Below are 12,072 nucleotides of genomic sequence, written 5' to 3'. Positions count from 1 at the left end.
CTTGGCTTAGGCGTTATGTTTGTTTTAATTTTGGAAAATGAAGGTGGAAAGAGAAAAATGAAATCACCCAAGTATTTTGTTTTGAAAATGACTCAAGTGAAAAATTACTTTCAACTATAATTCAAGATATGGGTTAGGAGTGATAAAAATTATTTAGAAATGTAAAGGACAGCCAAAAAGTTATTCATTTAAATTCAAGTGGCTTAAAAATATATAACACCCATGCACTATTAAATATTAGTTCTGCATGCCATGAAAGCACTTAACACTACATAGAAATTCAGGATGCTTCTTCTACATAAAGAAAGGAGTTTACTGAGTGCTTATATTATGCCAAGCATGTGTAAAGAGCTTTTACAGAGACATCAACAAAGTGGAACAAATTTTTTTCTCAAATGGCAAAAAAACAAAGAGTATTGATTAGAAGAACAATAAATTTTACTAAGTTAGACAAAACTTTCTTAGGACCCACTAACATCAAGCATATAATCTAGAGCTACTAGTCTCTAGGAAGTCAGAAGATCCAATTCTTAAATAATTAACTTGCAATCAACTAAAAGAAACAGGAAAAAGACTGCTGATCTTTGTCTAGTAACTATTTTAATAAACAGCATTACACTAAATGTCACGTATAGACAAGTGTTTTGGTCTCCCTTGGCAGGAACAGAGTCCTTAGCTCTCTCCTTCATTTCAAATACCAAACATGGAAACGTATCAGAAGTAAATAAACAAACGAACAAAAAGTTCCCACCACTAATGACATTATTGTTTGGTCTTATTTAAAGGGAATGGGGAATCTTAATTGGTTTTGACCAAAAAAAAAAAAAAAAAAAAAGTAGCAGTTGTTTGCTTTAGGGCTTCTGCTGTCTCCTAGGGAAAAAAAAATCTTGGCCCTGTTACTTCCCTAAAGTGATGGTTATTTCACAATGCTTAAAATTATGTTCTAATGCCTTTAAAGGCATTTGCTCTTTTCATTTTTTCTATAGGTGTCCATTTAAATTTATTCTTCTATAAACTGAGTTCACAGATAAACTAAAAAGAAATACAGCTTTAGTGACAACGAAATAATTGTGCTCAAATCCATTACAGCTAGCAAGCATGTGGGAAGAGATTAAAGTATTTGTGGCAGGCAACCTCTAAAACGGCCCCAGTGATCCCCACTTTTTGGTGTATAATCCCCTCTCTTTGAGCATATACTGGACTTGCTGAATCACTTCTAATGAACAGAAAATGGCAGAGGTGAAAGGATGTCATTTCCAAAATTAGACTGTAACAAGACTATGACTTCAACCTTGCTTGTGGTCTCTTGCTCTCTCCTAGATAGATGATCCTGGGGAAAGCCAGCTGCTGCATCATGAGGCAACCCTGTAGAAAGGCCCATGAGGCAAAGGAACTGAGGTCTGTCCACAAACCCTACGTGACCCTGGAAATGGCTCTCCCACCTCCCCTGACCCCCTCAGCAGCAGCTCCCACTCTCCAGTAGCTTGATTGCAACCATATGAAAGATTCTGAGCTAGAGACACCTAGCAAAGTTGCTCTTAAATTCCTGACTCACTGAAATTGTAAGATAATAAATGCTTGTTTTCTACCATTTAATTTTGGGATGATTTGTTATATATCAATAAATAACTAATACAATATTGGAAAGCTGAAGGAAGTTCAGAACCTGACAGAGACAACTATGGCAAACTTTACAAATCCTTCATAGACATCTTTTGGAAAAATCTTCCTGTACTGATATGAATAATTACCAGTTTCCCTAGATTTACCTATAACTTCCTAAAGGAAAGAATGATTCTAACCATATTTACATAGTTAAGAGTATTTAATTTCACAAGGACCAGTCACATTTGAAGCTTTTGAGCTGGTCTTCTACTTAGGAAAAAAGATCAAGTTCACTTTCATTGTACAGTTCTGTATAATTCTCAGATTTTGTTGATTAAAAGCACTATGTCATCTTCTGTGCAGCTGTACTCCTTATATATTTACTCCCAGAAAATAATCCCTAGCATATACAACAGCTTCTGAACATTTATTTCAAATTATGCTTTCAACATTATATCCTCAGGCATATTGGTGTCATATAAATCTGAATGTATTGTATTAATCCAATATTTTTCTCAGGCTGAGGCACTGGAGAATAATCAAAGTAAACACTGTCTATTCTTATCATTAATCTATCATCCATCCATCCATCCAAATATTCACTGAGTACCTACTATATAGACAGGTATCATTTTAGGCACTGAGAAATATAGCAGTGAACACAACAGACAAAAATCCTGTCCTGGGCTTCCCTGGTGGCGCAGTGGTTGAGAGTCCACCTGCCGATGCAGGGGGACTCGGGTTCGTGCCCTGGTCCGGGAAGATCCCACATGCCGCGAAGCGGCTGGGCGCGTGAGCCATGACCGCTGAGGCTGTGCGTCCGGAGTCTGTGCTCTGCGGCGGGAGAGGCCACAACGGTGAGAGGCCTGCGTACCATAAAAAAAAAAAAAAATCCTGTCCTTGTGGTAGTTATGTTCTAGTAGGGAAGATAAACAATAACATAATAAACAAGTAAAATTTTGATGTATATTATATAGTATAAATACTAAGGAAAAATAAGCAGAAAATGAAGACATAAAATGTTAGGGAAGATGGAGTTAAAGTTTTAGATAGGGTGGCCTAAGAAGGCTTCACTACCAAGCTGACTGAACAAAATGAGGAAACTTAACCATAAGGACTTAAAGGGGAAGAGTACTCCAGGGAGAGGGAGGATCAAGTACAGAGCAGAGTACTTGGATAGCAAGACTGGAGTGTTTGGAGAATAGTGAAAAGGCCAGAGGGCTGGAAACAAGGCAAGCAGGAGAGAAGCAGATGAAGTCAAAGAAGTAAACAGCTGTAGGACTTTATAGGACCTAGTCAAGGCTTCTGTTTTATTCTGGATGAAATAGGGATGGTTCTGAGAAAAGGAGTAACATACATGATTATGTTTTAACAGGACTGCTCTGGCTGCTATGTTGAGAATAGACCAGAGGGACAGGGTATTATCAGTTCAGAGGTTATTGCAATAATCTAGGGGAGAGATGAAGGAGACTTGGACGAAGATGGGAGCAGTGACAGTGATGAGAAGTAGTTAAGTTCTAAAAATATTTTGAAGGTAAGGTCAACAGGATTTCCAAACAGGCCAAGCATGAGGTAAAAGAAAAAAAGGAATCAAAATGATGTCAAGTGTTGGAGTCTGAGCACCTGGAAGGATGAACTGCCATAATCTGAGATGGAAAAGACAGTGAGACAAGCTAGTTTACAGGGAGAAATATAGGTACAATCATCCCTCGGTATCCAGAGAGAACTGCTTCCAAGACACCTCCCACCTCCACCCCACCCCACCACAATACCAAAATCTGCGAATGCTCAAGTCCCTTATATAAAATGGTGTAGTATCTGTATATAACCCATGTATATCCTCCTATATACTTTATGTCATCTCTAGATTACTTATAATATCTAATTCAAAGTAAATGCTATGTAAATAGTTGTAAATACAATGAAAATGCTATGTAAATAGCTTATAGCATGTGGTAAATCCAAGTTTTGCATTTTGGAACTTTCTGGAATTTTTTTCCCCAAAATATTTTCCATCTGCAGTTGGCTAAATCTTTGGATGCAGAACCCTCGGATATGGAGGGCCAACTGTAGCTCAGTTTGGAATAGGTTAAGTTTGAAATGCCTGTCAGACATCTAAGTCAAAATGTCAAGTAGGCAGCTAGACACACAGACCTGTACAGGGAAAGGTTTAGGTTGGTAAGAAAATAGTATAAATTATGGTATGTGTGATAGTTAGGGTATATGATCTGAACGGCTTCATCACAGGAGATTGAAAAATGCCACAGGATAAAAGAACAGCCTCCAGAAAACATACATTATAATGGAACAACAGAACTAAGAATTAAAGCTGAAACACTACAAATAGAAGCAGAAACACAACGAAAAATAAGCTTCACTTCAGAAACCTTTCCCAGAAGGATGTGGATAAAAAGGCATTAAGTTGAGATGCAAGTGAAATCATCCTCCCAGAATTATTTGCAAGTGATGCTAACTGGGAAACAATATATAAGTAATTGAAGATTACATATTAATTTTACCAAGTAACTGACATCACTGAAGTCTTCTACACACTGCTGAACTGTACACTACACTTCTTATTCTTACTGCTTTTAGGATTGGGCCTAATTTGGGCAGTTCGATATTGTATAACCCATGAATAAAGACGATGTGGAAGTATTGATGTAGAAATGCTCCATACAAGTACCTTTTAAGATATTAAAAAAAATAAAAAGCTAGCCACTCTTCTTGGCTTTTGTTAGAGAACAAAATACTGCTAGAATTTCAAGGAATCCAGGAACTTTCTCCTCAGCTTGTTCAGAAAAAGAGCATTTAAGATATGACAGGGCTTCCCTGGTGGTGCAGTCGTTCAGAGTCTGCCTGCCGATGCAGGGGACACGGGTTCGTGGCCCGGTCCGGGAGGATCCCACATGCCGCGGAGCGGCTGGGCCCGTGAGCCATGGCCGCTGAGCCTGTGCGTCCGGAGCCTGTGCTCCGCAACGGGAGAGGCCACAACAGTGAGAGGCCCACGTACCACAAAAAAAAAAAAAAAAAAAAGATATGACAGAAACATTTTCTCTCTCTGAGCAACTTATCATGTTTACAATTATCCCTTGAACAATGTCCATGCAGTCATCTCAAATTTTTTATCATATAAATAAATTCTCTACTTTGGCAGAAAGCATGAGCTGAAAAATAATAATAGGAACATGCCTAGAATTTTTCTACTTAGTATTCAATAGCATACTACCAGTACTTTAAATAAAAGCATGAAATATAGCCATTATCTAAATCTTTACTGATTTTAGTCTACAAATATCAGGAAAAGAGCATAATATAAAAAATGTGATTTTACTTTAATGTACTTCTAAATATTTGCCATGCCATCTATAATTAGCATAAAACTTGTGATCTCTAAGCAATGTAAAGGAAGAGGTAGAAGTTCATAATCACACCCTTCAACCTGAGAAACCCCTCAGTCCTGAGCAATCCAGGACAGATGGCCACCCTATATATATAGTACAGAAACAATACCATGAGGTCTATAGCTTGATTTCATTGCCTTTAGCACGGCACCTCCCTGTTTTATTGATTTGACTTACTTGTTGAGCTTAAGAGGAAGTACAAATAGCTTATCAAGCACTGATATGAGTAGAGCTTAAAAATAAAATTCCAAGCAGACGGCACCTCTTCCCCCAATACAGTTGATCAAGTTGTACTCAGAGAAGCAATCCTACTTCAGTGGGCTCTCGGAAGCCACAATACTGAAGAAGAATTATATAAAACATCTGAAGAGTGCTTGGACTTCCCTGGTGGTGCAGTGGTTAAGAATCCACCTGCCAATGCAGGGGACAGGGGTTCGAGCCCTGGTCCAGGAAGATTCCACATGCTATGGAGCAACTAAGCCCGTGTGCCACAACTACTGAAGCTCACGCACCTAGAGCCCATGCTCCACAACAAGAGAAGCCACAGCAGTGAGAAGCCCGCACACCAACACGAAGAGTAGCCCCCGCACACTGCAACTAGAGGAAGCCAGCACACAGCAGCACAGACCCAGTGCAGCCAAAAATTAAAAAAAAAAACACAAAGGAGAATAAATTTTTTAAAAAACAGAAAATTAAAGAAAAAAAGAATGTTCTACTTAGTGTTATCTTTGGCTCTTAGAGTAAGAAACTTCAATGAGGGATATACAACGCAGCTGAGATCTGTTTGTTCTTTAAACAGCAGTCATCACTCTACACTTAAATAAATTTTTTCATATTCCTGCAATCGTTTGCAAAACACACTGTGCACATTTTATCCCTGAGTTTTACAGGAGAGATTTTAAGGTAATATTTTTCTGGGACTAGAGTTTATCGCTGTTAGAGAATATGATCTGATCTGCCAGGCAGTTACATTTTTGATACAGCAATTCCACCACTAGGAATGTATACTAAAAGATGTGTTCAAGGACATTTATCACATCATTTATAGTAATCTACTTAAAACAGGGAATTAAATAAATAATAATACATTCACATAATAAAATACTATGTAGTCATTATAGTTTGGTTTTTTTTTCAGGGACTGAAAAACATTCATTATATATTGGCTTTTAAAAGTGTTATACTGAATCACTTTGCTATACAGCAGAAATTAACACAACATTGTAAATCAACTATACTTCAGTAAAATAAAATTTTTTTAAAGTAGGTTATAAAGAAGTTTGTATGATATGACTCCATTTTTATGAAATTTCATGTGTAAGATATACACATATGAACACATATATGCCACAAAAATAAAAACAGTGGTTACCTCTAGAAGGTAGAATTTTATTTATTATATTTTTCTTTATTGTTTAAAAATGCCACATTGGTATGCATTATTTTTATAGTCAAAAAAGATTAAATCTATTTACATATTGGAAAAATGAAAACGCAATTTTCAAAGTTATCTTTTCGATCTATGTTAGCTATGTTTTATAATGTCATAATCATCTATTATTAAACATAATGGAAAATATATTTTAAGAATCTAACTTGAAATACTAAAAAAAGTACAAAAATGTTAACATTTTGAACATAATACCATATATTACTCTCTGTCTCTTTAACTTCAGCAACTTCTGCAAATGGCAAGATCTAAAAAAAAAGACAAATTTTCTCAGGAGTGATTTAATTTCGTATACCTGAATCTGAATCTAGAGAGCATGCACAGTTTATCAAATGAATTAAGTGGTGCATTAATCTTTTAAAACGTAGCAAAAAAAAAAAAAAAGCAATAGTATGCTTACCAGTATCTGTACACTGGAAACTAAATCCTTAAAAAAAAATCCCGAGGCTTCAGGAAATTACAATCAATCTGCCAACCCATGAAGTCTTCTCGGACATGTTCTGGGGCTTTTTCACAGTTCTTTTCCTCTTTGCATATATTTAATTATACCAGCCCTTCCACCATGCAAGCCCTCTCCTACTTTCCACGCAAGTCCTCTCTCCTCCTTTAGTTTCTAAAATACGCCACTGCTCTGGCTTCCTTTCTCCTAATTGCCTACCTCCACTTGGTCCTCCAATTCAATAAGTGAGTGACCTTAACCAATGACCAATCCTCAACTATTTGTTGTTTTCTCTCTACCTGCTCTCTTCCTGCAGATTCCATTCTTAATGAAGGCTCATTTGCTACCTTTATTCAGACAACTTCCAAGTTTCTTCTTCAGACCTAGCCTATCTCCAAAACTTCAGCTCAACATATTCCTACCTGTATGTTCAGACATTATTGCAAATTAACTTCCGGTTCTAAAATTCTGTTAACAGGCCCTGAACCAAGATGGCGGAGTAGAAGGACGTGCTTTCACTCCCTCTTGTGAGAACACCAGAATCTCAACTAGCTGCTGGACAATCATCGACAGGAAGGCGCTAAACTCACCAAAAAAGATACCCCACATCCAAAGACAAAGGAGAAGCCACAGTGAGACGGTAGGAGGGGTGCAATCACAGTAAAATCAAATCCCATAACTGTTAAGTGGGTGACTCACAGACTGGAGAACACTTATACCACAGAAGTCCACAGCGGGAGGAGGAATTCCTACAGAATCAGACTTTGAAGTCTAGTGGGATTTGATTGCAGGACTTCGACAGGACTGGGGGAAACAGAGACTCCACTCTAGAGGGCACACATAAAGTAGTGTGCGCATGAGGACCCAGGGGAAGGAGCAGTGACGCCAAGGGAGACTGAACCAGACCTACCTGTTAGTGTTGCAGGCTGTCCTGCAGAGGCGGGGGTGGGGGCTTTGGCCCACTGTGCGGACAAGGAAACTGGTAGCAGAAGTTCTGGGAAGTACTCCTTGGCGTGAGCACTCCCGGAGTCTGCCATTAGCCCCATCAAAGACCCCAGGTAGGCTCCAGTCTTGGGTTGCCTCAGGCCAAACAACCAACAGTGAGGGAACCCAGCCCCATCCATCAGCAGTCAAGCGGATTAAAGTTTTACTGAGCTCTGCCCACCAGAGCAACAGTCAGCTCTACCCACCACCAGTCCCTCCCATCAGGGAATTTGCAAAAGCCTCTTAGATAGCCTCATCCACCAGAGGGCAGACAGCAGAAGCAAGCAGAACTACAACCCTGCAGCCTGTGGAAGGAAAACCACATTCACAGAAAGACAGACAACATGAAAAGGCAGAGGGCTATGTACCAGATGAAGGAACAAGATAAAACCCCAGGTAAACAACTAAATGAAGTGTAGATAGGCAACCTTCCAGAAAAAGAATTCAGAATAATGATAGTGAAGATGATCCAGGACCTTGGAAAAAGAATGGAGGCAAAGATCAAGAAGATGCAAGAAATGTTTAACAAAGACCTAAAAGAATTAAAGAACAAACAAACAGCGATGAGCAATACAATAACTGAAATGTAAAATACACTAGAAGGAATCAATAGCAGAATAACTGAGGCAGAAGAACGGATAAGTGACCTGGAAGACAGAATGGTGGAATTCACTGCTGTGGAACAGAATAAAGAAAAAAGAATGAAAAGAAATGAAGACAGCCTAAGAGACCTCTGGGACAACATTAAACGCAACAACATTCGCATTATGGGTCCCACAAGGAGAAGAGAGAGAGAAAGAACCAGAGAAAATATCTGAAGAGATTAGAGTCGAAAACTTCCCTAACATGGGAAAGGAAATAGCCACCCAAGTCCAGGAAGCGCAGCGAGTCCCATACAGGATAAACCCAAGGAGAAACACGCCGAGACACATAGTAATCAAATTGGCAAAAATTAAAGACAAAAATTAAAGGCAAAACTTAAAAATTAAAGACAAAGCAGAAAAGGAAAAACGACAAACAACATACAAGGGAACTCCCATAAGGTTAACAGCTGATTTCCCAGCGGAAACTCTACAAGCCAGAAGGGAGTGATGTACTTATGTATATATCATGATATACATAATACACTTAAAGTGATGAAAGGGAAGAACCTATAACCAAGATTACTCTACCCAGCAAGGATCTCATTCAGATTCGATGGAGAAATCAAAAGCTTTACAGACAAGCAAAAGCTAAGAGAATTCAGCACCACCAAACCAGCTCTACAACAAATGCTAAAGGAACTTCTCTAAGTGGGAAACACAAGAGAAGAAAAGGACCTACAGAAACAAACCCAAAACAATTAAGAAAATGGTCACAGGAACATACATATTGATAATTACCTTAAACGTGAATGGATTAAATGCTCCAACCAAAAGACACAGGCTTGCTGAATGGATACAAAAACAAACCCATATATATTCTGTCTACAAGAGACCCACTTCAGACCTAGGGACACATACAGACTGAAAATGAGGGTATGGAAAAAGATATTCCAGGCAAATGGAAATCAAAAGAAAGCTGGAGTAGCAATACTCATATCAGATAAAATAGAATTTAAAATAAAGAATGTTACAAGAGACAAGGAAGGACACTACATAATGATAAACGGATCAAGCCAAGAAGAAGATATAACAATTACAAATATATATGCACCCAACATAGGAGCACCTCAATACATAAGGCAACTGCTAACAGCTATAAAAGAGGAAATCGACAGTAACACAATAAGAGTGTGGGACTTTAACACCTCACTTACACAATGGACAAATCATCCAAAATGAAAACAAATAAGGAAACAACACATGCTTTAAATGACACAATAGACCAGATAGATTTAATTGACATTTATAGGACATTCCATCCGAAAACAGCAGATTACACTTTCTTCTCAAGTGCGCATGGAACATTCTCCAGGATAGATCACACCTTGGGTCACTAATCAAGCCTCAGTAAATTTAAGAAAATTGAAATCATATCAAGCATCTTTTCTGACCACAATGCTATGAGATTAGAAACCAATTACAGGGAAAAAACCACAAAAAACACAAACACATGGAGGCTAAACAATACGTTACTAAATAACCAAGAGATCACTGAAGAAATCAAAGAGGAAATCAAAAAATACCTAGAGACAAATGACAATGAAAACACGATGATCCAAAACCTATGTGATGCAGCAAAAGCAGTTCTAAGAGGGAAGTTTATAGCTATACAAGCCTACCTCAAGAAACAAGAAAAATCTCAAATAAACAATCTAACCTTATACCTAAAGGAACTAGAGAAAGAAGAACAAACAAAACCCAAAGTTAGCAGAAGGAAAGAAATCATAAAGATCAGAGCAGAAATAAATGAAATAGAAACAAAGAAAACAATAGCAAAGATCAATAAACCTAAAAGCTGGTTCTTTGAGAAGATAAACAAAATTGATATCCCATTAGCCAGACTCATCAAGAAGAAGAGGGAGAGGACTCAAATCAATAAAATTAGAAATGAAAAAGGAGAAAGATCGGGAACAAGACAAGGATGTCCACTCTCACCACTATTATTATTCAACATAGCTTTGGAAGTCCTAGCTATGGCAATTAGAGAAGAAAAAGAAATAAAAGGAATCCAAATTGGAAAAGAAGAAGTAAAACTGTCACTGCAGATGACATGATACTATACATAGAGAATCCTAAAGATGCCACCAGAAAACTACTAGAGCTAATCAATGAATTTGGTAAAGCTGCAGGATACAAAATTAGTGCACAGAAGTCTCTTGCATTCCTATACATTAATGATGAAAAATCTGAAAGAGAAATTAAGGAAACACTCCCATTTACCTTTGCCACAAAAAGAATAAAATACCTAGGAATCAACCTACCTAGGGAGACAAAAAACCTGTATGCAGAAAACTATAAGACACTGATGAAAGAAATTAAAGATGATACCAACAGATGGAGAGATATACCATGTTCTTGGATTGGAAGAATCAATATTGTGAAAATGACTATATTACCCAAAGCAATCTACAGATTGAATGCAATCCTTATCAAATTACCAACAGCATTTTTTACGGAACTAGAATAAAAAGTCTTAAAATTTGTATGGAGACACAAAAGACCCCAAATAGCCGAAGCAGTCTTGAGGGAAAAAAACAGAGCTGGAGGAATCAGACTCCCTGACTTCAGACTATACTACAAAGCTACAGTAATCAAGACAATATGGTACTGGCACAAAAACAGAAACATAGATCAATGGAACAAGATAGAAAGCCCAGAGATAAACCCACACACCTATGGTCAACTAATCTATGATAAAGGAGGCAAGGATATACAATGGAGAAAAGACAGCCTCTTCAAGAAGTGCTACTGGGAAAACTGGACAGCTACATGTGAAAGAATGAAATTAGAACACTCCCTAACACCATACACAAAAATAAACTCAAAATGGATTAGAGACCTAAATGTAAGAGTGGACACTATAAAACTCTTAGAGGAAAACACAGGAAGAATATTCTTTGACATAAATCACAGCAAGATCTTTTTTGATCCACCTCCTAGAGTACTGGAAATAAAAACAAACAAATGGGACCTAATGAAACTTCAAAGCTTTTGCACAGCAAAGGAAACCATAAACAAGACGAAAAGGCAACCCTCAGAATGGGAGAAAGTATTTGCAAACGAATCAACAGACAAAGGATTAATCTCCAAAATATACAAAAAGCTCATGTAGCTCAATATCAAAAAAACAAACAACCCAATCCAAAAATGGGCAGAAGACCTAAAGAGACATTTCTCCAAAGAAGACATACAGATGGCCAAGAAGCACATGAAAAGCTGCTCAACATCACTAATTGTTAGAGAAATGCAAATCAAAACTACAATGAGGTATTACCTCACACCAGTTAGAATGGGCATCATCAGAGAATCTATAAACAACAAATGCTGGAGAGGGTGTGGAGAAAAGGGAACCCTCTTGCACTGTTGGTGGGAATGTAAATTGATACAGCCACTATGGAGAACAGTACGGAGGTTCCTTAAAAAACTAAAACTAGAATTACCATATGATCCTGTAATCCCACTACTGGGCATATACGCAGAGAAAAGCATAATTCAAAAAGGCACATGCACCCCAATGTTCATTGCAGCACTATTTACAATAGCCAG

The 12,072-nt window shown here is 37.8% G+C and overlaps 1 protein-coding gene across 6 annotated transcripts in view; it reads right to left on the bottom strand.

Moving 5' to 3' along the window:
- OSBPL8 (oxysterol binding protein like 8) overlaps positions 1 to 12,072 on the bottom strand; it is a 192,977-nt gene that overhangs the window by 102,707 nt on the left and 78,198 nt on the right. Inside the window, exon 4 of one of the 6 annotated variants that reach the window (XM_060165249.1) lies at positions 4,681 to 4,772. The exons of the other annotated variants lie outside the window; for them this stretch is intronic. Coding sequence (XP_060021232.1) covers positions 4,681 to 4,712 — 32 coding nt within the window. The 5' untranslated portion in view covers positions 4,713 to 4,772. The remainder of the gene's footprint in view (positions 1 to 4,680; positions 4,773 to 12,072) is intronic. 6 annotated transcript variants of the gene reach the window in all.

This window comes from Lagenorhynchus albirostris, chromosome 11, assembly GCF_949774975.1.
Source record: "Lagenorhynchus albirostris chromosome 11, mLagAlb1.1, whole genome shotgun sequence".
NCBI classification, from domain to species: Eukaryota; Metazoa; Chordata; class Mammalia; order Artiodactyla; family Delphinidae; genus Lagenorhynchus; species Lagenorhynchus albirostris.
The sequence above is the reverse complement of the archived record's forward strand: the minus strand, read 5'-3'. Positions and strand labels throughout refer to the sequence as shown.